The sequence below is a fragment of the Acomys minous genome (assembly GCF_964271855.1).
Source record: "Acomys minous genome assembly, chromosome: 1".
NCBI lineage: Eukaryota > Metazoa > Chordata > Mammalia > Rodentia > Muridae > Acomys > Acomys minous.
Window position 1 is genome coordinate 105,819,683 of NC_140483.1, and position 26,814 is coordinate 105,846,496.

General features: G+C 46.1%; 1 protein-coding gene across 1 annotated transcript; it reads left to right on the top strand.

The window, feature by feature from the left end:
- Positions 1 to 627: 627 nt before the first annotated feature.
- Positions 628 to 26,083, top strand: TRAM1 (translocation associated membrane protein 1). The gene is made up of 11 exons (XM_084791907.1): positions 628 to 941; positions 9,854 to 9,917; positions 11,214 to 11,335; positions 11,460 to 11,576; positions 12,680 to 12,738; positions 14,771 to 14,855; positions 18,752 to 18,822; positions 18,921 to 19,025; positions 20,338 to 20,481; positions 20,797 to 20,957; positions 24,545 to 26,083. The coding sequence occupies exons 1-11, from the start codon at positions 819 to 821 to the stop codon at positions 24,616 to 24,618; spliced, it is 1,125 nt and encodes a 374-aa protein (XP_084648033.1). The 5' UTR covers positions 628 to 818; the 3' UTR covers positions 24,619 to 26,083.
- The last annotated feature ends 731 nt before the right edge of the window (positions 26,084 to 26,814 follow it).

Genomic DNA, 26,814 nt, shown 5'->3' on the forward strand with positions numbered 1-26,814 from the left:
AAATAGTGTAGCAACTAAATCTAAACTCCCAGTGGAGAGGCAGGAGCTGGGTAGAAAGACACAAAAGAACTTAACTCTGAGGTAAGCAGTTTTAGTTTTCGTTTTTTTTTTTTTACTTCGAAACATGTTACTATGTAGCCCTGGATGGTATTAAACTCACAGCACTTCTGCCTCAGCCTCGCAAACCATGGCATTATAGGAGTCAGCCACAATCCCTGGCTCCTATGCAGCAACGTTGGAAGACAGATGCCCAAAGTAGCGAAAACCCCTTGAAATAGGCAGGCTACGTCGTTTTTCCAGATTTTATGGACAGTGGCTCCTCTTAACACGGCTGCCCATCAGTGTGGAAGAACGCGGTAGCACCAAGGCCAAGGTGGGCCAGGAGGTCACGAAAGCACCCGGGGGCCGTGCACACGGCAGCACGCGACCCTAGGGACCATTCCTAGGAAGCTCGCGCCCCAAACGACTCCCAACCCCCGGCGCGGAGCCTCGGCGCGCCACTCGTGTCTCGCGACCTCCTGTCCACAGGGGGCGCTATGGGCCTCCAGGCACGGCCACGGAGCAAGCGCGCGGTTCCTCCCTGGTGCGCATGCTCGCCTCCGCTGCGGGCTGGCTTTTTTTTTTTTTTTTTTTTTTTCCGGGCCGCCCCGGCGGCTGCGTACTGGCTGTGGGATGGGAAGTGAAGCCCCAGCGAGCGGCTGCGACCGGGCTGTGCGGAGCAGCCAGCGGGAAGCAGCGGCGGCGGCGCGGCGGTGAGCAGCTGAGAGCGCGGAGCCCGTGAGGACGGAGCACCTGCAGGCACAGGCGGCGGCTCCACCATGGCGATTCGCAAGAAGAGCAACAAGAACCCGCCGCTGCTGAGCCACGAATTCGTGCTGCAGAATCACGCGGACATCGTCTCCTGCCTGGCGATGCTCTTCCTGCTGGGGCTCATGTTCGAGGTGAGCCCTCCATCCCGGCTCCCCCCACCCCACCCCGCGCCCCGATCCCCCCCAGGGTCCGCAGACCCCACGGGTGCTGCCGGGCTCCGCGTCGCCCCCCGCGGCCCTGCGGCCCCGGCTCGGCCCGCCGCCCCCTCCTGCGCCGCGCAGTTCCTGCTTCCCGCGAAGGGTTACGTGGCAGCCGGCGAGGGGCCGGCGGGGGCGGCGGGCGCGGCCGTGCTGGCCCTGCGCGGTGGGCGGACCCGGGGCCGTGGCAGCAGGGCCGGGTGACTGACAGGGACCCCCCCCACACACACACACACACCTCGTCGGACCCCGACCCACACCCGGGGCTGCGCGGAGGGCGGGGACCGGGTACCCGCACCCGGTGGCCCCTCGCCCCGCCGACAGCCGCTCACCCAACTTTCTGCCTCGACTCTCGGTTCCTGGGGGCGGGGGAGGGGGGAGAATCGCGACGCGAGGCTTTCAACAGCTGTGTTGAGTTGAGCGATTTCGTTTCTTGAAGCAGAGGCGATGAGACTGTCAGGAGTGTGTAAATTCTCTTCCCACAGATCTGGAGTGTTTTGATGACTTATTTAACAGCTGTTGAATGTGGGTAATAAAGTTTGCGAGGTGAACCTGTAACATCCTACGAGTTTTTTCCACCCCCTTCAGTACATCCACCCACTCTCCCCCTTTCTAATTTTTTTTTTTTTAATCTGTAAGCCTCCGAGTCTCATCAAGTGTATTGATGATTACCATTTTGTCTCCTCTCCCCCTGGCATGTAACCTAGTGGGGATCAATAGTTTACTATCTATTTTTACTAGTTTTTTTTCTACTGTCGGGAATAGAGTTTTAAAGATGTGAGTGAAAGCAAGAAACTAATGGAATCAAACAGCCAACGATAAAAGGTGAAGAGGGTTTTAGTTTTCTTGTTTTCCCTTGAGCCCATTTGAGTTTGTTTTCTTTTCTTTTCTTTTTTTTTTTTTTCAGTTCTCATTAGATAACTTTCTATGTTATGTTTGTTTCTCTTCTAATAGACTTCTGAATCTACACATAAGTGCTTGTTATTCCTGATAGTGTCACATATGGCTGTAGTCACTACTAAGGAGGTGGCAGGGTAAAGGGCAAGTGGAACTAACTTGTCAAAAAGCTTTCAAGCTCATACAGATCGGAGATGTAATTTCTCTTCCCTTACAAATGAAATGTAAATCATGCCTCACAGCTGCTGTTGAAGGACCAGATACTTTGGCCTGTAGAGGTCTGACAGTATTATATGAGTGGGTGGTGGTTAAAATTCAGGGTTTGGTGTGTGGTCCTGTGGTAAATGCTTGCTTTAATTTTTTGTTGTTGTTGTTTTTGGAGATGGAATCCAGGGCTGGTGCGGGTTAGGTGAGAAGCCCTATGCCTGACATGTGTTCCCCAGTGCCTAGTGCTTGCTTGCTCTCTCGCAATGACATGGTTGGTGGTAGATGCTTGTCACCTCCGCACTCTGGAATCCGAGGCAGGAGAATTATGAATTCAAATCCAGGGTGGACTACATAGTGAATTCCAACTCTGGTGACAACCATGTAAGCCCCTCCCTGTCTTAAAAAATAATAATAATGATGATGTTTTAAAAAGAAAGTGCCAAGCTTTCGTATGCACAATATGGTCATCTCCACATCGCATGGCAACAGCTCATGACTTGAGAAGCATACTCAGGCTGTGATGAGCGTAGAGCTTTCTGCAATCATGTGAAACATAAGCCAGGCATTGGACACTTGGAAATGCCACAACCTGTTTCCATGTAAACTGCTCTGTTTTCTTTCACCACGTTTTCTAGGAAACTCACCATTATGTCAATGGTTTTTGTTTGTTTGTTTGTTTTGAGACAGGCTCTTTATGTAGCCCTGGCTGTCCTGGAATTTGTTAATGTTGCTGAGCATGGCCTTGAACTCACAAGAACCACCTGCCTCTGTCTTCCAAGTGCTGGGATTAAATAAAGGTTTTTAACAGTAAGTGGATTGTTTTTAAAACTAAATAGAAGGCTTTAAATCACTCCAGAAAGTAGCGAGTGTTAAAATGGTAAGCAGAGCAGAGCAGTTAGTACAACTGACTCATTTTCCTCAACCATATGTTGAAGATTTACGTTTTGAAAGCACGTTGTTTATGTGGGGAAGAAACAGGCTGGGTGGGTTTTTGCTGTTTTGACTTTGAAAATAACTGCTGCTGAATCTCAATCTAATTATAGAAGTACAATGTGTACTGAAATAATAGAGAAGCTGCTATTTTGCAGAACTGCTAAGCCTTTTGTGGACGAATACTGACGAAATATTAGGGGATTTATGGTAATACCAAGAACTACCAAACAGGCAAGCGCATGGGAACCCTCTAGAAGTCTGCTCTGCGCAGCTGATTCAAGTTAGGGGAAGATTAGAATTTAAGTTTCCTAATCTATATAAATGGGTTATAATTGATATGCTGTGCCTCACTCAGGGTTTGATTTACAAGAAAGTAGCTATGGTTATCCCTTGGCAGTTCATGTCGGTTGGAAAACGTGACAGCTCACTCAGGCGCACCTCTCTCTCTCTCTCTCTCTCTCTCTCTCTCTCTCTTTCTCTCTCTCTCTTTCTCTCTCTCGCAAAAGGTTGAGGAACAAGTAATCTGAGAGGAAGGAACTTTAGAAACTTTTTAATGCAACTCTTATAAATGATGTTTTCTTTCTATAGTCAATGTCTGTCTATAGAATGCAAATACTATTAGTGATTTTGTATTTGAAATAGGCAACATTGAACAACAACAACAAAGATGTTACGACACGTTGGAAGCTTCCTAGAAGAACGATATGGGAGAATCAAGAGAAGTTCATCATAGTTTTGAATGGAGTGACTTGCAGTGGGCGGTCAGGGAACAGTAGGCTGTTTGCACCTGATAGGCTTCAGGATGTTGGCGTTTACAGCTATGGAGAGGCAGTGTCCGTGTGTTTGTGCATATGTGCACTCACAAACCTTTGTGCCACAGGTTCCTCTCCTACCTCGTGCATGCTAGGGATTGTACCCAGACCATCAGGCATCCGCCGACCCATGTGTTTTATTATTGTTTGGTTCTAGCTTTCATTTCAAGTTCTTTACATGTATGGATGTTTTGCCAGCATGCATGTCTGTGTACTACATGTGTGCCTAGTGCCCTTGGAGGTCAGAAGAGGGTGTCAGGGCCCCTGGAGCTGGAGTCAGACAGTTATGAGCTGCCATGTCGGTACTGGGGATTGAACCTGGATCCTCTGGAAAAACAACATGTACCCTTAACCACTGCGCCATCTATGTAATCCCACAGGTTTTATTTTTAAACATAGCTCGTTTTAATGACATTTCCATGTCTTTAAAAAAAAATTTTTTTTTAAAAATATAAACTGATGGAGAAGTAGAATTTGACAAAAATTTGCATACCCTTCAGGAATCCAGCATATATAGTAACTGTGCCTACCTCTAACAGTACAGAATACTTCTTTGTTGTTGTTGTTGTTGTTGTTGTTGTTGTTGTTGTTTTCAAGACAGTTTCTCTGTATAGCCTTGGCTGCCCGGGACTCACTTTGTAGACCAAGCTGGCCTCAAACTCACATCAATCTGCCTGCCTCTGCCTCTCCAGTGCTGAGATTAAAGGCGTGCACCACCATACCTGGCACTTCTTTTCTTTATAACATGAACAAACACCAAGCCCCCACTAATAGCCACTTAAAAAAAAAAAAGCTGAAGTGTTATGACATTACCTGTAGACTTGGATCTCATGAAATGTAACCTATGTAAGATAGATCTAAATTAATTTCCCTTTCTTTCTTTTAAGTAGATACTAGTATAAATGCCCCCCCCCCAAAAGGCCATTTCTGCATTTTAGTGTAATAAGCATCAACGTGATGTGTTTGCAGTGTAAGCGAGCATTTCTTATAACTTGCTGAAGCATGGCTGGATGGACTGTGAAGCTGCCTGGGCATGGCAGCACACATGATTTCCTCTATACATTTTATGTTGAGAATAGCTCCTATCCTTTCTGCTCCTCCCCCTCCCCCCCCTCCCCACCCAGTGTCATATGCTAAGCCCGCTAGAAGCCGGACCTTAATTTTATTTAGAAGCCTTACATAAAGGGATAATCTAATTTTTGTTGTGTTTAGAATTTAGTACTGTATTTATCTTTAAGATTTACATTTGCTGCATATAAAGGAAAGCAAAGTTTTCCCTAGCTGTGGTATTGATGACCTCATAAACTGAAAATGCCAACATGGAGGCAGCAGCAGAGACAGTGTAGATATGTGAGCGGTCGCGTCCAGAGACCCCAGCATACATTGCGGGTTGGAGGGCACCTGTGAGGGGTCCACTCTCCGTAAGTTATCAGCCATTTGGCAACTGCCTTTAGCCCCCAAGCCATCTTACCAGCCCCACCAACTCTCATTTTAAATCCTTTCTTAAATCCTTTTGGGGGGGGGGCGCATGTCAAAAGGCAACTTGTAAGAGTCAGTTTGCTCCTTCCATTACAGGAATCCCAGAGACTGAACGAAAGTGTCAGGCTTGGCACCATGCCAACCATCCTACCAGGCCCCTCACCAAGTTTTCCTGCAGTGCCTTTAATAGCCCTTCTGTTCAGCTGGTCCTCGCGTCCCCCTGGTCAGTAGTTTTCCTTCGTGACCGTTTTTAGTTCTAGACGTGTTTTTAGTCATAGGCCCTGATTCGACTCTAGATCGTGACTTCCAGGGCAGCAGAGTGCTCCCCCCTCCCCCCACCCCCCCCACCCCCTCTGCCCCTCTGCCCCCCACCCCCGCTGTTCTGCCCCCAGCTCTCTAGCTAGCCCACATTGTTGGCATAGCTTTACCTCTTTCTACCTCTTGTTGCTTTTCTTCCTAAAAACTACATGGCTGCAGGACACCACCCACCACACCTTTTCACACGAACTGTGTTCCGTACCCCAGGGACGCCTGCAGACTCACATTTTACTGCACTATGTGTTCTATGAGTTTGCTATGCATAGTATCTGTGATGGTTTAATCAACCAAGTATATGAAAGACTAACAGCAGTAATAAAGCAGAACAGTCACACTCTAATACCAGTTACGTGAAGGCAGCCTCTCGTGTTCACCCTTATGATGACTCGAGATGACGTGGAATAAGGCAAAGGATGCTCCTGTCAGGCTACTGTGTCAAGGTTACGAGAACTGCCCTGATAGCCACAGCAGCTACTAACAGGCCATTGGTGCCTACAACGTGAATGCGCTAGACAAAGGTGATCGGTGTCCTGGGTGAGACGGCACCAGTTTCCTCTTACTGCTCTCTGTAGCACAGTTTAAAACTGACCTTCCTAGCTCAGAGTCTCCAAATTTTCAAGGCTGCTGCTGTGCACCACAGGTAAATGAAAACCGTGCTTAAGAGGAGACTCCTGTTCCTTGCTTTTTACTCGCTCTTCTCCTCCCCCTTGTCTGTGTAACACAAGCTGACCTCAAGTTCATGATCCTCCTGCTGTAGCCTCCCGCATGCTGGGATTACAGACATGCAGCCACATACCCAACTGTTGCCTTTTGTATGCGTCATCTCAAGTCACATTGCTGAGGGGTACTAGGAAAAAAATCATGCACGTGTTGGTGTCACAGATTAAGTTGTTGACCTCAGACATAATCTGCAACCTTTGTGCTTGTCCAGGCCAGCCCCTTTCCCTGTGAGAACATGCAGGCCCTGTTACCCTTAACAAGTGGCATTGGGCACGCGCACATACACACGCATGCACGCACACGCACGCACAAGTAAAACAAGTTTAATTGGATGTAAGCTGGTGTGGTAGTACAGCCCCTTATTGCTAGGGCTTCGGAGGCTGGGGGAAGAGGATCTTAGTTCTGGGTTAGCTTTAACTACGTGACACATACCTCAGATATATGCGTGCGTGAGTGTGGCCTCGCACGGAGTGGGTGGGTGGGTGGATGGATGGGTCCTCATTCATCACTCTCCCTTCACTCGCCCACACATAGATTTCTTCAGGTCACGTGAGTAAGACAATTCCATCCCTGACTCATGACAAATTACAGTCAAACGTAGGGGTCTTCAGTGTATATGGTATCTAAGAAACAAATGAATTGCATGCCTGGAACTAAGTCTCATCTGCAAAATATCCTGTAGCATATATGCACACACTCCAGAATTTAAAAACAAAAAGCCAGGTTGCTTCGGATCTTAGGCTTGAACACAGCCTGCGCTACCATCGTAGCTAGGAGGATTCACACGGAGAATTCTCCTAACAGGTCCCTCCCAGTGCTTCCTGCCGCTGTTTTCCACCTTTTGTCCGTGTGTGTGTGATTCCTCCTTTCTCCTGGCAACTATTAGCCCTGCACAAGCTCTTTCTCTTTCCACTCCTCAAAGCAGCAGCGTCGTGCCCAGCTGCCAACGGGGGTTTCGATCTCAGGATTTCAGTTTGATGTCACTCAGGCCAACCCGTTAGGACTTCGTCGTCGTCTCCATACCACACCTTTTTAAAAACTTGACTTTGTAAATGAGTCCATTTGGCTTTGATGCATTTTCCCCTTGGCTTTGGGGGTGCCAGGTGTCTGTTCTCTTTCTGTCGCTGACAGTTTAGGGAGTCAGGCCATCGTCAGTTGGCCCCACGGCTCTAGGTCTGTGGCCAGGTGAAAGGTAATGACTCAGTGTGCCTGAGGGAACAGTGGCCGTTCCCACTGTGCCATAAACAAGAGGGCGGTGTGGAGGGAGAGATGGGAGCAGCGTCCCACAGGCCACTTTGAGGCTCCGCCTGAAGTGGCCAGCAAAGCTCTCCCTTGGCTCCATGAACTAAAGGTTCTAGTGATCGTTTGGCACATAGAAGACACTTACCCAGAGCACAGCGGGGACTTGAGCTTTGCCTCTCTGCAGACATGTACACTTGAATAGGCGATAAACTCTACACTTCAACTTCCATCCCTAAAGAGTAATTAATTACCAAGTCTTTATCCAAGCCAAGTCCTGCCTGCCGGGTTCTAGATTGGGTGGGTATAAGCCACCTGCAGCCCTTTCCAACCATGTCTCTCACCGAAATCTCATCAGTTAGCCTCTCTCCTGTTCTCACACTCCACATTAGTACTTGTCACGTTGTTCTGCAAGCTGTAAGCACCGGTGTGTAGTGTGAGACTCCTTTCTTTTGCTTACCAGACCCTACCCTGGCCTTCTAAGCGCCGCCTCTATCCACCCGCCACTGTCCCAACACTGACTTTACTATCCCTCATGGGGCGTCTTGCAAAATCTTACACTTGTTTTACATTTCACTCTGTGGTATTTCGTCTTCTATTTATTCTGTAATACCAATGAATCGCCTAGTATTTTCTAGGTGCTGTGCTGGGTTCTTCTTTAAAATTATCATTAATTACTGTGCAGAGGTCAGAAGACAGCCACAGGAGTCACTTCTCTCCCTCTCCCTCTCCAGAGGTTGAACTCGGGTTGTCAGGCTTGGTGACAAGGACCCTCATTGGCTGAGCCACCTTGCCAGCCTCTCCCTACTAGGTTCTGAGCATACAGTGACAGGATGATGTACACGCCCCCCGGCCCAGATGGCCCTCATTTTGTAATGGGTACCCTCTTGAGGTATTCTGACAAACGAGCTGCCCCACTCTGAGAAGACAGAGAAGATGCCCTTGAAAGATGTGATAGGACTGAGCTCTAACGGGAGATGACTGTCTAACGAAGAAGGACTCTGTGAGGCACGCCTGTAATCCCAGCACTCGGCAGGCAGAGGCAGGTGGGTCGCTTTGTGTTCGAGGCCAGCCTGGTCTACAAAGCGAATCCAGGACGGCCAGGGCTACACAGAGAAACCCTGTCTCAGGAAAAACAAACAAACAAACAGAAAACAAAGACTTCATGGAAGAGGGCTGCAAAGCAGATGAGCAGGGGGAGCGTAGAGCACACCTCCTAGGAAGGCAGGGATCCAAGGAAGGATTCTTGGCAGGTAGAACAAGGAATATGGTCATGCAATTGGGAGATGAATGTGGCGGCCATGCGGAGAATCCAAGGGGCAAGAGACCAAATTAAAACCTGGCAGCTTTACAAAGGAAGAAACACTCCCTCTTTAAAGTCTCCAAGTCCCACTGAAGGAAGCGGCTCAGTTCTGTGTGTGTGCTTCTCTGTCTCCCTCGTGTGTGTTCTGTGCCTGACCTTACATTTACCTCTTTCTACCTCTGCTGCCACCTTTACCCCGGTGTGCTCCTCGGAAACTTCAAACAAGCTCTTGCACCACACCTCTGAGAAGCACTTCCTGCCTCAAGGAAAAGCAAAGAGCTTGGCCCTTCATCCCGAGTATCTGTAGTGTAGGCTGTTGGCACAGATCCTGCAGAGTTGTAAGTTTGTGTGCCGGCCCTGATGCAGCCCAGCTTTTGTCATGGGACTAATTAATTCATCTGTAGTTGAGCCTTTCTGGTGCAGCGCTGGCCTCGGTGCCTGTAAATGCTCAGCCAATGTTCCATCTGTGTTCTGACCACATTGACCAGCAGTCAAGTTAAGGGGCTGTTTACTGACCGTTACCAGGTGTGTCAGAGAGGGATTGAACACGCAGACCCTGCATGTGACCCGTCTTGTCTTGAGCAAACTCAGCTTCCTTTTATTAATTTACGCAGCATTTTCCTTGATGGGAACTTGATGGTGATTGTTCTATAATAGCAAATGGATATTTGAGAAAGCATTGCTTACCAGATAAACTGAAGATAAACAACAAGATAAATTGTTGTTGTTGTTGTTGTCAAACGTTAACAGTACAGATGGGTTACGTAGCCTGAATTACAGAAAAGTCTTCGGTGAATTGTCCTAACTCCAGGTTCTGCTTGTGATCAGAACACAGGCCTTGCTCCTTAGACCTGGGCCAGAACTTGTCATCTTGTTACCTCAGTGTATTCACTTGGGAGGGATTCGCAGCTGATGCTTTTCCTGCCTTCTCTCTCCAGATAACAGCAAAAGCAGCCATCATCTTTGTTGCTCTTCAGTATAATGTTACCCGCCCTGCGACAGGTACGTGTTTATGTGGACACACAATTGAACACACTTGGAAATAACCATAGACACTAGAATCTATGTTAATCTCCAGTGTGTAGACTTTATTTTATCCTAAACGGTATGTGTAGCCTGCTTTATATGTTTATTGTTTATTATATATTTTGTGCATGGTCTTGAAATTCCATCAAAGAATTTGTATTGGTTTCACTAATCCTTTTCTAAAGGAAATCCTAGGGTAGATGTGCTCAGTTAGGTGGTTATGCAGTCAGAGTTTCCACAGGTAGGTGTAGTGGTTCAGTTTTTCTGCCCTTCATTACATCTTTTTTTTTCCCTTCATTACATCTTGTACCAAGAATAATCTCTTCAGACTTACCCTTTCCTTTCCATTTTTGTTATATTCTGCCCCTAGCAAGTATTTTGACTAGAGAAAATATCAGTAAACTCTAAGAAATATCAGATAATTGCCCAAACCATACTTTCCTTTTTAGAAAATTTTATTTACAAATGATGCTGTGTAAAAATTAAGTTGCTTTGGGAGGTTGCTTGCTCTGGAGGGCGGGAATGTGGTTGACTGTCATAAGAGAGGAAATGGCAATGTGGCCAGCAGTAACCTCCTCTGGCATGTCCCACCTTAGTGGAAGAGCAGAGAGACAGGACAAGTTTGTGTGTAGGTTTGTAAATGCTTGATTTAGTGACTAAGAAAACAAATTGCCAGAGAGTGTAGTGTTTGTTTGGCATTCAAGATGCCAAAATGATGTTTTCACCTCAGTGCCCCTAAGCAAGCCCCCAGACTCCTCAAACAGGTGCCAACAACTCACAAAAACTGATATTTGCTTTGAAAATTTAAGCAAATCTAAACATTAAAGTAACCATTAAGTAGTAGTTGCAGCTGTCTGGCACTTAGAGATCAGAACCAATGGATATAAAAATTAAAGTAGCTTTCACCGAGCACTGTGATGGAGGGTCCAGTCTGCAGGCCCAGCCAGGAGTTTGCACGGGCTTCCAAGACAGGAGAGTAGCCAGGTAACCTGCCAGGTAGAGTGTGGCTCCCTTCTGGTTTTGGTTTCTGGTGGCTGTGACTAACGTGTCAAGTCTTCTGTAAGTAATCCCTGAAGCTTTGGGTTGTAGAAAGCCTGTTGAGTTTTCATTCCCATGGGGCATGAGACCCTCAGGAGACGCTGTCTGAGGTAGCCCTGTAGGATTTTTAGGGGGCCAGTCTCCTTTTGTTTGTTTCCATGCCGATGTTGTACCGAATGCTGTTTTCATAATCTCACATATATTTGTGTGTATGTGTGTCCTTTTGGCCTTCAGAAGAACAAGCTACTGAATCAGCATCCCTTTATTACTATGGTATCAAAGATTTGGCTACCGTTTTCTTCTACATGCTCGTGGCGATAATTATTCATGCCATAATTCAGGAGTACGTGTTGGATGTAAGTATACAATCTCAGAAATCCCTATTTTGTAGAGCACTACTAGTTCTCTGTGCTGTGGTTGTCATATATGATGTGTCTTTTGTGTCCATTCTTCATTACTAATAACTGCTTTTATTTTTAGAAAATAAACAGACGAATGCACTTCTCCAAAACAAAGCACAGCAAGTTTAATGAGTCTGGTCAACTTAGTGCATTCTACCTTTTTGCTTGTGTGTGGGGCACATTCATCCTCATTTCTGTAAGTATGTCACTCGGCAACTGTTCTTGAGTCTCCTTTAACCTAAGAACTCTGTTCCTGAGCAAGTGTAATTAAGAGTTTCCGTGCTGACTCTGTTGGCTGCTTTGGAAAGCCTCACACATTTTCACTCGTGGCATGCCATTACTGTATCATGTCGTCACTTGCAGATCTCTCTGTTCACAAGGAGGATCTCATGTCAGTAATGACTTGCTGAGGTCTGATAAGCAAAAATGTTGTTGTCATTTCCTCCTTTAACAGTCGGAGTGTTTCCCAAGGAACTCAAATGTATAAATTTCCAAGTAAAGGCAGTCAGAACCTTTCTCTCTCTTTAATGAGAAGGAAGGCAGTATCCACTTTAATGTTAAGCAGCTGCACCTTCCATTCATATCTCATTGTGTGGCTTCACACTCGTTTGAGATTGTTAAGCACACAATTCTTCTACATTGTCATGGTGGAAATTAATAACAAAGTAAGATGCCCAGGATCCAACACTTACCATCAGAGATACATTAAAACTTAGCTTTGCAGTCCAGTGCCTGTCCCGTCTTACTGGGGTAACAGACACAAGGGCAATGCCAGCTTATTATATCTGTGTATGTGTTTTATATGTGCTTCGATGTAAGAGTTACTCTGGTGAAGTGTAGTCTTCTTGGAGTCATCACTTAGGGGTTGGAGGAGTTTTTTGCTTTGTTTCTTGTAATTTCCACCAAACACATTGAATTTTCTGAGGAAAAGATTTGCATAGCATTGAATGAATTTGCATCATTGTAAACTTCTGTCAAGAAGTACAGTTTTCAGTTCTCTGATTACATGCACCAAAACAGGTCCTTCCAAAGCTGGTCTGCACCTTTACATCCATGACTGTCGTGTGCATGGTGTTTGTTTGCCTGGACTCTTACACTACTGTGTTGACAGATGCGTGAGAGTTGGTGCTGTATCTTACTTGGTGTTATGTCTCCCACACATTCTCACTTTGCTAACCTAAGCAATTCAGACCACATCGGAAAAACCAAAACATTTGACTTTAGCATGCTCTTTGGAACCTTTTGTGGGGAACTGTAAATGTTTGCATGGTACTCACAGGCCAATTTCCTGTCTCTTAGGAAAACTACATCTCAGATCCAACTATCCTGTGGAGAGCTTATCCCCATAACCTGATGACGTAAGTTAATTTTTTATCAGGTCTTTCTTAACTAAAGACTGTTCATATAACAAACAAATTGAACCTACTCCTGTGCCTCTCCCTCTGGACTTGACAGTAATGATACATGAAGTAGGTGCATTGCCTGCAGCATAGGACAGTGGCATCACCATCATCATAAAGAAGGTGTGTGTGTGTGTGTGTTGCCATTACCTTTGCCAGCTTGAGACATCTGATTGGTAACAGTTTTTTAAGGAGATTATTTTATATATGTGTGTATGTGTACCACCTGTGTGCCTGATGCCAGAGGAAGTGGGAGAAGGCTTCAGATGCGCGGGCACTGGAGTTTGTGATGGTTATCAGCCCCCATGTGGGTGCTGGCGCTCAAACCGGGGTGCTATGTAAGAGCAGTTAGTCTGAACAGCCGTCGTCTCCCAGCCCCCGATTTTAACAACTTGAGTTGATGTTCTCTTCTCTGTTCCTGAACCTTTATCCTTTCTCGTTCTCATGGCTACATCTTTCCATGTGTCCCTCTTTTCTTTCCCATTCCCCCTCTGTGTCCTCTTGCCTTCATTTCTACTGTCTGGAAGATCCCTGGTGCTGGGGTCGCTCAGCTTGCTTGCATCCTGGGTGTCTATACATTGTGTCTGGGAACTTCTTAGTTAGGGTGACACGATTGTGCCTCGTACCCTTGCCGCACGGGAAGTTGTCCTTGCTGCTGTGCCTGCAAGAAGTCCCTCGTGCCTGGCATCGGTTGCTGGGTTTAAATCTTGTAGCCTCTGTATATCGTTTATGTTGTCACATGAGCTCTGCTTTGTGCACATACCCAGCAAGACTATATGTGCCTTCGCAGCAGTGACGCTGTCTCTGTGCCCCTGCTAGAGAAAAATTCATGAAAGAAGGGAGTCTCATGACCTTGTTATATTCGTCTTAAATCCAGCAGTAATAGCCTCTTTACTGAGCCATTCCCTGACTTAAAGAAATAAACGTGCAATAGTGTGTTGAACTTTTAGAAGATGTACTTCTAAACATCATACTTGCATAAAACCATAACAGCTTTCTATGCCCACCCTCGCACTGACTTGCATTTATTTACAACAGCTTCAGGCCTTAGCTTCCTGTTGTTCCCAACTAGCTCTTACAACCTCTGCTAACCCATCTATATTAATCTATGTTTCGCCGCGTGGTTCTTTACGGCTCTTCAGTTTCATATGTCTTGCACGTTTTCTAGGCGAGTCTCCCCTCCCTCTCTCCCTCCATCCCTCCCTCTCCTCCTCCTCCTCCCCTTCTTGACTTTTTTCTTGGCCATCAGATTTTTAGTAAAACCAATCAGAAGGTGAGAGAAGGAGTATTTACAAAACATTGCGACAGGGGAGGCTTAACGGTACCAAAGTCCAGCCTGTACTCCCTGAATATACAGAGACAAACCTTTACACAGTGCAGAAAAAAATCATCACCCCAGCCTGGGAGACTGCCGAGTCTGGCTAAGCTGCGTCTCCTGTAACCGTCCCTGCCTTTAGTTCTGCCTCCGTGTCCAGTTGTTTGCATTTCTTCTTGTGGCAGCCGAGTGGAAATAATATTTCACGAGGGAAAACGGTGCCCATTTCCAGTGACAGTTGCTCTTTGAGCCACGGCTTTGCAGCAGCCCCTCCCCTTTTAGCGTGTATGTAATACGAGATAATGGGTTTCCTTGTGACAGTGGGTGGTCTTTTTGCCCCATTTCCCTGTTGATGAAGCCTTGTATATCTGTGGCTGGTCGTGCCCCTGTGTTTGTCTGTAGCTCACATGAGCTCCTTGTCAGCCCTAGGTAACTGACAGACAAGGGGCTGAGGTTCTGCAGACAGCGGCTTTGCCCACTGTTGCAGCAGCAGAGCTGACTGAGCGGCAGGGAAACTGGGCAATCTGGCTGCCAAAGAGCTGCTTAAAGATGCCTTGAAAGCATATGAAATGACAGCAAAAACATGGCTGCCTCCTCTCTTCTGCTTTCTTGCACCTGTTCGTTTTTTGTTTTTTTTTTAAATACTATAAAATATATTTTTGCTTTCTCACTCAGATTTCAAATGAAGTTTTTCTACATATCCCAGTTGGCGTACTGGCTCCATGCGTTCCCTGAACTCTACTTCCAGAAAACCAAAAAAGTAAGCTGGGTTTGTTTTGAACTTTAAAATATGTCACGTGGGGCAGAAAGCTGGGTGTATGCCTTTAATCTCAGCACTTGGGAGGCAGAGACAGGCAGATCTCTGAGTGCCAGGACTACATAGACAAACCCTGTCTGGAAAAAACAAAATAAAGGGGAAAAAAATTGTCATGTTGTTTCTAAAACTATTTTATGCCCTCTTTCCTTGCCCTCAGCTTTGTTTCTGCCATTCCCCACCTCCCTCTTCATCCAGAACCTATAATTCTTAAGTATTTCTGGGGGAGGGGGGGAAACCACTACTGATTTTGTTAAACTTTTACATTTGACATACTGATTGCTTGCTTTTAAATCAGTGGTAATTCAAATGAAAACTTAAGCAATTTTTAAAAATGTGTTTAGTTTCCTCTTATTGTTTTGGGATTTGTTTTGTTTTGGGGGGGTTGTTTGTTTGTTTTCTTAGCAATTTATTTCACAAGTAACTAGTTGGATTACAACTAGCAGTTCAAAAACTAGTATGGAAGTCCAAAAGAAGAATTCCATGTTGACAAAAAAAGTAAACCACAGTTAAATTTTCACTAGAAAAGCACTTCCCAAGATGGGTGGGTGGGACAGTCTGCTTTAGCCTGTGGGAAAGGTGTTTGCTTAGAGAAATGGGTCAAGCACTGGAGCACTGGGTGTGGGCTCCCCTCCCCCCCCCCAAAAAAGCTGGCCTCCATGGCATGGCATTGCACAGTCCACAGTGTCCCTTCATGGAGCTCTGTCCCCTCTGCTCGTGCTGCTCGTGCTCCCCGCTTTCAGCTGAAGCTGCCCAGCTGTGCCCCCTCTGTCCCGCGCCTCCTCTCCCTTCTGTGCACTTGCCTTACACTTCACACTCAGAGGCTCTAATGAGGCTGCTCTTTCAGGATTACCTTTTCCCTGTGATAAATTCATCAGGTATCAGTATTTTCGTGTAGATACAGTTGGTTTTGGTTTGGTTTGGTGTTTTAAGCCTATGTGGGATTTACTTGAAAATAACGTCCGAGAATGATACGGGCGGGGATCTAGATGAGACGGTGTCTGTCAACCTATTAATGACTCTGCACAAGCTTAAGGCTACACGTGTGTGTGTGTGTGTGTGTGTGTGTGTGTGTGTGTGTGTGTGTGCGTTTTACTCCTTGTTGGTTGTGTCCTTGGCCACATTCGCCACAGCTAGGAGGTTTGTGCGCTTTACCTCTGCTGCTTCACTAAGTTTTCTCAAGTGGAATTCTGATAACCACTTACGGGTGGATTTATCTCTGCCCTCCCAAGATCCAGATAGTCTTTGAAAAGCATGTACTGTAAGTAGGCCGTCCTCGTCTGTCGTGTGCATGTGCCAGGTGTCTGCTAGGATTAGGAAAGAGTTCCAAAGTCCAGCCATGGACTCTGGCACATGTTACTTCTTTCATACGTGGAATGCTTTTCCAGTTGATCAGACAAATTAGAGTGAGCACTCTGTTGGTTTGTTTTTTTGTTTTTTCATTTTTTTAATGTGTAAAAAATAATTAGGCCCACAGTTTCCAGGAGCTCTTCCCTGTCTGGTGAGCTCCTTGCGTGAGTCTTAGGTGTCCAGGAGCACTGTACTGTACAAAATAGTAGCTTCTAGCCATATGTAAATAAATTACGTTGAAACAGTTCTGCTTCTTAATCATGTATGAGAGGCTCCCTCTGTTCCCGCCCACCCCTCCCCCGCCCCCATCTCTTTCTCTCTCACACACACACACATGATTTATTTTTTATTTTTTATTTTTTTACCTTTTTGCGGGGGTGGTTCAAGACAGGATTTCTTTGTGTAACAAGAGCTCTGGTTGTCCTGGACTCTGTAGACCATGCTGACCTGGAACCCACAAAGATCCGTCCACCTGCTGGGATTAAAGACATACGCTACCACACCTAGCTTTTCACTCACTTTTCAGACATGGTGTTTCTGTGTGGCCCCAGTCTGGCTTGAAACTCATGATTCTCCTGCCTCAGTCTGTCCTGAGGGGAGGTGATAGGTGTGTGCCACCATTTAGCCTGGACAGATTTAAGGAACATTTGTGTAACTGTGGAAAGCTTTGTCGGACAACAGTCTTGAGAGTGTCTTCGTTTCTTGATGCTTTGCTCCTGACCATGGGTCAGCTCTTCTAAGCCTTCTTTAGGTATTTGCATAGCCGTGGACACACTACCTTTGGAAGTCATTATTAATCCATGTCTGCATCTTGCTCACTGACCCTAGTACAGGAACGCTTCAAAGCACTTGTTCACTTTAGCTCCTAAAGCTGTTTCTTATCAGTTCTTGCCAGATGGCATTTCTCCAGAAATGCAGTCTAATTTTTATGGGCTAATTTGCATAACTTAGAATTTCACTGAAACTATTTTTAACACACGTGATAGTTGAAAGTAACTGTTTCAAGTCATTAGCATAATTTGAAAGTAACAGCTGCATGTGTGTTAAACAGTTTCTTAAAATTTACTCTATGACATGTATTTTTGGAAGAAATCTTTACTGGAAGAGACTAGTGCAGCCAGCGGTTGTTTTGAACCAGCTTCATGGGCGGATGAATTGGAAAGGAACACTGAGCAGTTGGAGAGGTGTGTTGGTGGCAGAGCTTAGTGTCCTCGAACGGGGCTTCAGTGGAAGCACGTCTCCATTTTGCTCATGAGATTGGAAATGCCATTTCTTAGCCAGGTGTTCCCCTGTGTGCCCACAGTCCCAGTTACTGGAAACACTGCAGTAGGGCCCAGTCTGGGCAATATAACAAGAGACCCCATCTCCAAGGGTAGCAAGTCCTCAGCTAGTTTGAACTTAGAAGCTTTTAGGGAACTCAAGAAATAGTCATATGTTTTGTTGCTGATAATCAAATTAGCTGGTAATATAATTGATTATTACATAAAATATTAGAACTATTTTTCCCATTCCTACCTGTTGACATCCACAGCCACACCTCTTTACTCTATCACTTACCATTACGGCCTCTTTTGAATGGAAGTTGCTAGTTAGCCTTACATTCTTACCTAGGGGTGGAGGTGTTCTCCAGTGGCTCCCTGTGGCTGTGTCCTCCAGTGGCTCCCTGTGGCTGTGTCTTCCAGTGGCTCCCTGTGGCTGTGTCCTCCTGTGGCTCCCTGTGCCTGTGTCCTCCTGTGGCTCCCTGTAGCTGTGTCCTCCAGTGGCTCCCTGTGGCTGTGTCCTCCTGTGGCCCCCTGTGCCTGTGTCCTCCGGTGGCTCCCTGTGGCTGTGTCCTCCTGTAGCTTCCTATGGCTCCTTGTGGCTGTGTCCTCCTGTGGCTCCCTGTGGCTGTGTCCTCTTGTGGCTTCCTGTGGCTCCTTGTGACTGTGTCCTCCAGTAACTCCCTGTGGCTGTGATCTCCTATGGCTCCCTGTGGCTGTGTCCTCTAGTGGCTCTCTGGCTGTGTCCTCCAGTGGATCCCTGTGGTTGTATTTTCTTGTCGTCTCCTCACTTCTTTCTTTCTTGGTGGTATTTTTAGGCCTATGGTGCAGGATTGAGCTAACTTGCCCAAGACTATAGCCACAGTAAACGTAAAACTTAGTTTTCTTAGTTATCTTCACTTTTTCTGTGGTCCACCTGGAGTGGGCGAATACTGTCTTGAAGACATCTGTTTGTATACAACTAAGGAACCCCTTAGGGAAAGGTCCTTTGATAATTGTCCTTTGAAAGCTGTCAATGCTGTTTTAGCAGCTTTGGGAATTATTGGTTGTGGAGGTGAATTTCAGTGGTGGTGCTTTATCTGCCATCATTATAGACTCGGTTGGGTGACTACCAAAAAGCTAGGGCTAAGATGCAAAGTCAGCTGAATGTAAGAAAGACGCGGTATGGGTTGTGCTGTTAGAAATGAAAGCATCGACTTGTTTTTCATCTCTGATGTGTCTTTGTACTTGCAGGAAGATATTCCTCGTCAGCTTGTCTACATTGGTCTTTACCTCTTCCACATCGCTGGAGCGTATCTTTTGAAGTGAGTTGGGATTTGCCTTGGGTCTGAGTAGCCGAGCAGACAGCCCTCTAACGGATGTGAGTTGCTAGGTAACCTTTGTTCGCTGCTTCCCTCAACAGCTTGAACCACCTGGGCCTTGTTCTCCTGGTGCTGCACTATTTCGTTGAGTTTCTGTTCCACATTTCTCGTCTGTTTTACTTTAGTGATGAGAAGTACCAGAAGGGGTGAGTACCGTCTCCTCACCGCTTGTTCAGCAGGTGTTTGACGTCAGTGCCCAGAGGGTGTGTCCTTGAGAATTCCAGAGTTTTGTTAGTATAATAAAAGAAAAGGGAGCAAGCAGCAATGTTTGTGCGGTATATTTTATTCCTTAAAATAGATACTGTGTTGGGCTTACTATTTATAAGGCTTTGAGGCACAAGTCTTCTGCAATAGCGTGGTTTTCTTTTAATAAAAGGAGTGATAGAGAGGAAAACTTTTCGGAGAAAATAAGGAGGTGGGGCCCGTGAGATGGCTCAGCAAAAAGCCTGATGATGCTCTCGACCCCCAGAACCACATACAGTGTGAGAAAAGAGCCAGATCCACATAGCTGTCCTCTGCTCTGCACACATGGCCATGGCACCCCACCACCCCTTACAGCGTGCACACAGGAAAGAAAGTGGTTAAAAGAGGGGGGCATGGGTAATCCAGTCTGATGGGAAGGCTCAGATAGGAAGCTGTAACTTGTACAGAGTGCGAAGGCTGGAAAGCTCTGAGGTGGGAACTGGCGCTGGTTGTTTACAGCAGCTGCCTTGGCTCGTGCCCAGCACGTTTCAGTTGTTGAGTACATAGGTTCTGAAGCGTGGTGCCAGCGCTCGCAGGGGGCAGAAATATTAAGCCGTTGTCTACTAGAAGAGTTCTGGAAAGCCTAAATAGGGTAGTGGGTGCTGTGGGCCTGACAGGGCGCTACAGTGTATAGACTTTCCCAGGCATGTGAATACAGAAGTCCTTTTTGCAGAATAAGAAATGCTGTTTTATGGGTGCTGGAGAGATGGCTCAGTGGTTAAGAGCACCACCTGCTCTTCCAGTAGGTCCCGAGTTCAATTCCCAGCCCCATGTAAAAAGCCAGCCTTAGGGTGGCAGCAAGAGGGCCCTGGGGCCAGGCGTGGTGGTACACGCCTTCAATCTCAGCACTCAGGAGGCGGAGGCAGGCGGATCTCTGAGTTCAAGGCCAGCCTGGTCTACAGAGCGAGTTCCAGGACAGCCAGGGCTACGTAGAGAAACCCCGTCTCAAGAGAACAAAAACAAAACAAAAGAGGGTGCTGGGGCTGAGTGAGCCAGGCCTGGCAGTTGGTGAGCTCTAGTTCCTCAAACAGTCAGGTGGAGAGTAAGTGGGGGAGGCCTCGAGGCTTTCGGCCTCTGCAGGCTCAGCCACACACATGCGCCCCGTATCACCACAGAGAGGGACTGTGGGAATGTGCCTTTGCTCGGGAGGGATCAAGCCCCAGTACAGCCATCTTCTCACGGGTTTGTTACTGACTTCACACATCTTTCTTACAGGTTTTCTCTCTGGGCGGTTCTTTTTGTTTTGGGAAGACTTCTGACCTTAATTCTTTCAGTCCTTACCGTTGGTTTCGGCTTGGCAAGAGCGGAGAATCAGAAGCTGGATTTTAGTACTGGAAACTTCAATGTGTTGGCGGTTAGGTACGGTTACTTTAATGTCCCCACTGTTACTGAATACACCACCAGCCTCTCCATGCCATCCAGTAGGTGAGGGGGTGACCTGGGGGCTGGCACCCGCCCTTTGCTTTCATGCCTGTTGTAGTTTTCTTCCTACACCGGTTAATACCAAGGCCCTTGTGTTAACTTTAACTTTCTAAGATAAATTTCTAAATGAAATGATTATTTCTTAGCATAATTTTGTCAACAAAATGAACGCGTTACCATGAAATCACGGTAGAGTGCTTTGTTCTGTGGCGTATGTGCGCGCTCTGATTCTTGTCGCCGTTTGCTTTTCAGGGTTGCTGTTCTGGCATCCATTTGCGTCACGCAGGCCTTCATGATGTGGAAGTTCATTAACTTCCAGCTTCGGAGGTGGAGGGAGCACTCTGCCTTCCAGGCGCCGCCTGTGAAGAGGAAACCAGCTGTGACCAAAGGCAGGTCCTCCCGGAAAGGAACAGGTTGGTGTTGCCTAACCCGTGGAAGCAGGGAGGCGAGGCGTGGAGCGACATAGCTGTGGGACCTTTGCTCAGTATTGAGTGAACGAGCAGTAGAGCATGTGGTCATCCGCGACTGACTTCAGCTGGCGTGTTGTAACTTTTCTCTGTGTTCTGTAGGTGTGTGAGGTCAGGGGACAGCCCCATGGAGGTTGCTGTCGTACCTTGCATGGGCTCAGGGGCCAGGCAGAGCAAGCACTTCCAGTTGCTGAAACATCTTGTCAACCTTAGCGTAGCTGGGTTTGGGTTGTGGTTTTGGTTTTTCGAGACAGGGTTTCTCTGTATAGCCTCGGCTGTCCTGGACTCACTTTGTAGACCAGGCTGGCCTAGAACTCACAACAATCTTCCTGCCTCTGCCTCCCGAGTGCTGGGATTAAAGGCGCACACCACCACGGCCAGCTGAATATTTTTAAAATCTTTTAAATAACATTTTTATTTATGGGGGCGAGCGCACATATTCCATGGTGTGCATGTGAGGGTCTGAGGACAGCTCTAGGGCCGCAGTTCTCTCCTTCCACCTTCGGGGTCCTGCGGGTGGGACTCAGGCTGGGGCTTGGCAGCAGGCACCTTGACCCAGGCCCTTAACATCATGTTTTTGAGGTTCATCTGTATTACGGCACAATCACTGCTCATTCTTTCTTTCTTTCTTTCTTTTTTTTTTTTTTGTTTTTTTTTTTGTTGTTGTTGTTGTTCTTTGAGACATGGTCTCTCTGTGCAGCCTTGGCTGTCCTGGACTCACTTTGTAGACCAGGCTGGCCTTAGACTCACAGGGATCTGCCTACCTCTGCCTCCCCAGTGCTAGGATTAAAGGCGTGCGCCACCACCGCCCACCTTTGCTGCTCACTCTTGTATGAACATACAGTACTTTGTTTATCTGGTGGGTGGACATTGGGGTTGTTTGAACCTGTAACTGTAAGGCGATGTGACGTAAGCGTCTCTGTACATGTGTTTGGCTGTGCACTGTTTTCTGTCGTCTCTTGGGTATGTATCTAGGTGTGTGGAACTGCTGGGTCAATTGGGAGAGCACCCAGACTGTTAAAGCAAAGTGGCATCATTGTAGTGAGCTGAGTCTTTCCCAGACTTATACACAATTGTTCTTGTCCTATTTTCTGGGAAAACTAACATGTCTCTCATGAGTTTAGAAAAATGAGTCAGCTCTGAGCTCAGGGTTCTGCCAGATGTATTTAGTTGTCTGTCGCTCTGCATGTGGCTCACTGCCTTACTGTGGTGTGAGGGTAGCTCACTGCCTTGCAGTGGGGTGGGTGGGCTGGCCCACTGCCTGGCTGTCTTTCTGTGGGTCTGGAAGTGTTGCTGTCTGATGAAGGCTCTCCAGCTCTTGTTCTTTTTCACAGTGTGGTCATGTCAGGTGTCTAGCATTTCTGTGTGAATTTTAGGATCCACCTTTCAATGTCTGCAAAACGCACCTGGAGTTTTGATTGAAATTCCCTTTACCTGTAAATGCCTCGGGAGCATGAGCATGGATGTCTTCATTTACTCTGCTCTTTAATTTCTCCCAATTAAATTTTATAGTTATCAATCTAAATGTCTAGTACTTGATTAAATTTCTTCCTAAATATTTTACTCTTTTGGATGCTGCTATAAAACAGAATCTTCTCCTTAATTTCATTTTCAGGTTGTTCATTGCGAGTATATATTACAGCTGATTTGTGTATATTGATCTGGTATCCTGCCGGCTTTTAAAAGTATTTTAGTGGGTTTGGGTTCTTTTGGATCATCTATAAATGAAAATAGTTTATGCACCTTCCTGGGCAATCCAGATGCTTTGCGTTGCAGTTTCTTGCTCACTCATCCTGACTTGAGAACAGGGATGGGCATGGTGTGTGTGTGGAGAGCCACAGGATGTTGGGCGCCTTGCTCTCTGCCTTTCTCCCTCTGGACAGTGTCTCTTACTGGACCCTCAGTAAGGTTGGCAGCATCCTCCTGTCTCTACCTGCTAGAGTGCTGGGGCTACAGGCATGTGTGGCCACACCTTGTGAATGGTGGACATTTGAACTCAGGACCTCCAGCTTATACTGCCTGCTGAGGGTCGCCCAGCCCTCTCTTCGCTTGATGTAAAAGTACTCTTTCATTACTGGCAAACACCCACGTTAGGGACAGATGATCATGCAACCACACTGGGTTGGTTTTTAATTATTTGGTAGGATTTTTTCCATCTGTCTTCATATAAAGGATTAGCCTATAATTAGCACTTTTTTCCAATGTCCTTGTCAATTTTGCTAGCCTTAGAAACAGCATTAAATCCATCTATCCCGTGTTCAGTCTCAGTGCTGTTTTGTCTGTAAGAGGTTGGGGGAGGGGTGCTCACGGTGATGTCACCTTGGCTGATTGACACTTAGGATAAGGACTCAGTAAGTCTCGACCTAATGTCTCCCTTTTACCAACCTGTGATTTCCAAGGAACTGCTTTCCTTGTCAGTCAAAACCCCAGCATGGGCCAGGTGTGGTACGCACACCTGTAATCCCAGAACTTGGAAGACAGAGGCAGGCAGATCTCTATGAGTTCAAGGCCAGCCAGGTCTATAAAGTGAGCCCAGGACAGCCAGAGCTACACAGAGAGACCCTGCCTTGAAAAACAAAAACCAAGCATGTAAGAGCTGAGCTGTAGCTCGGGGCAGAGCACCTACCCAGAACATGTGAACCCCACTCTAAAAAAGCAAAAATACTTTTAAGTATTTGTTGTCTCTTATTTTCACATACATTTGTTTATTTGTTTCTTCATGTGTGTTTGCTGTATCAGTCCTTGCTTTTGCTTCCTGGCTTAGGTTTGGTTGGCTCTTTGCTGTTGGGGTCCCCTTCTTGAGATGGCTCCCAGTCAGTGGTCCTCCCCTCTTCGTGAGAATCACCCAGAGTTCAAGATGTACACCAATCCCTGTTTTAGCTGGACTCCTCAAGCCTTGAATGCTGTCCATTCCAAACGTTTTATCGTTATAATTTGCTTTCTCTTTTGAACCGTGACTTTTATGTGGGTCCACTGCTTGCTTTAGTAGATGTGTCATAGTTTCCTGCTTGTCTGTCTGAATTGCAGCTGATTAAAGACCGTCTTCCAAAGCATTTCTCTGCGCTAAAATGTTGATGACAGTTCAGCCTGTACCCAAGTTCAATAAATGCTTCTTCTATACCCCAAAGGACATATATTCTGCATTTATGGGGTGTGATTCACAGAAATCTATGCTTCCCACATGCTGGAATTAAAGGCATGTACTATCACACCTGGCACGCCATCACGGTATTGAGGAAGAGGCCGCAATATACTTTTACCATCCCTTAGAACAACTTTTCCAAGGACTTTGCCCCCCAGTGGGAGGCAGCTCCGTGCTCTGTCAGGACTACTGTAGAGAACAGGGTTTGTAACCCTTGTAACTTCATAGCAGTTCCCCACCCTGCTTTTTTCCTCTCCGCTTTCCTTTAATTTGCTGCTTTCATTCCTCGTATGGTCAAGAATCACCAATTTTGGACTTTGACTCCTCCCCTGCGATGCGTTGTGTATAGCAGTTAGATGTCAGGATAACGCCTGCACTTCTTTCATTTCAGAGAACGGTGTGAACGGAACAGTCACCTCTAACGGAGCTGACTCCCCCCGGAGCAGGAAAGAGAAGTCTTCCTAATGGATCATCAGCCGGCTGACGGATGCCCCCCAAAGAAGCTGCTTTCTACTCTGTCTTTCAGCACTAGCGATTTTTCTGTTCTTGAAAATACAGTTTCTGCCCTTTGATTATTGCTGTTGTACTGTTCCTGCCATTTAAAGGGCATTTGAGGGAGGGTGATTACTGTGAGTGAGAAGAGATCTTAGTTTAGACTCAGCTACCTGCCTTCAAAATAGTTTAGGGACCACCACATATCTTATTTTGCTTTTTGTCTTTAACGTTTTTCTAATGGTTTGGGGAGAAACCATTTACAAAAAAACCCCCGCATAACCAGTGAAATTTTTCCTTGCTCTCACCAATTTTTTATAATATTATAGCAAGGTGACCTGTTCTAAGAAAGGTCGTATTTTTTAAGTTGTCTTTCAGGGTAAAATGGAAATACTATAAAGTCAGATGTCAAACTTTTAATGTTTTCAGTGTTCTCTAATTTTTAGAAGTTTTTTGTAGCCTTTACACCTGAAAAAAGAAAAGAAGATTTGTAAAATCACCAAAATAACTCTGTGCTTTATTTTCTAGGCATTGGTTGTAGGTGTTCCATCCCACTAAAAGGTACCGACAGTTACTGAAGATGTAGTGCCCTATATTGGTTAGATGTCTTATTACCATAAAAGTACTTAGGAAGTGAAGTCTTATTGTGCATTTTTAACATTTAACAAGTGGCAATGAGAACATGGTTACTGTGAAGAGGAACGGCCACTTACATAGCCCTTTCTGATGTGGTCAGTAGTAATTCTTCACAGGGCTTCTTGTAAGTGTGATATGCTAGCATCTTAGTGAGATACCATTTAACTTGCAAACCCTTTTTAAAAATGATGCCTACTTGATTTATATCTGTAAAAAAAAAGGTATCAGGTAATTATATTTGGAAAATTAATGCACTAACTTTAAAGATATTGAAAATTCAGGTGGATAGTCTTAACAGAAGACATGCTTTATGTTATACTATAGCTTTGGACCCATCTTTAATTGAGAAACATTTATCTGTATAAAACATATTTTTGGATAAATATATATATATATATTTGTATCTACAGAAAGGCTCTAAAAAGCATTTGAGTAAAATATCGGTTCCCTTTTCTATAACTACCCTTGCAGCCCCGACATTTGGTTTGTCCGCTGTTGCTGCGGCACATGCAGTGCTCCGTCTGACATCCACGTCTTGTCGCCCATTTCTCACTTCTGTCACCAGCTAAAAACTGTTCGTGCCATTTTGAATATAAAAGCTGCAAGCCTGTGGCCTGTGGTATAAGCTGCCGTGCTGCTAGAAAGTTGTGCTTTCTCTTTCCAGCCGTTTACCTACTTCCTGGGAAAAGTAGTAGCTCTCTGTAGCATTACCAAGTTTCAGTGGAACCAAATTTCTGCCGTTAAAACTGGCATTAATACATTGAGAAGTCAATCAAAATAAAAAAAATTTTTACTTTCACAAGCTGCTTCCTGGACAATTCCTTTCACTGTTGTGTTCATGCTATTTTGAGCATATATTCTCATTAAAATGTACTGTTAAAAAGATAAGTCTATTGTTCATAAGCATGTACGCTGCTTGGTTTCCAAGCAGTGCTGGCAATAGGGATACAATAAGTGTTGCTCCCCTCCTCATTAGACTGGAACCCTTTTAAGTTATTTGCAACATTTGTGTTCAGTACTTCAGGCTGTGTCTCAGGGAAGCACACGGATAGATACAGTCTAGTTGTAAACATGCACCCTGTGCCTCTGCTTCCCGGGACCCTGTCAAAAGTGTCCTTGCTGTCGTCAGTCCTTCTGAGACTGCTGGCACTGTCAGCTGGACAGAGTGAGCTGTGGACTCCTAGGCTCCAAGTGGCCCTTGGTTTTACTCTTTCTCCCTAAAATAGTTTCTTGCCTGGGATTAGCATACATTGGAAATAATCTAGTCAGAAAATTAGGAATGAAGATATTGGCCACATTCTGCTAACCCTACCCAATCCTGTGAAGTCCTCAGGTTCAGAACTCATGGGCCTCGCTTGTATAGGAAATGGGAATCTTTGCTACAAAGGTGTGATTAGCAGGAATCCGCCAACACACCTTCGGGGTGCTGCCTGGCATGTTCACTGAAAAGGCATTCTGATTGCCTACAGATGGACGACAGCGAGCATGTCTCCTAAGAAGAAAAGTTCCGCTATCTCCTGTTGGCATTTTGAG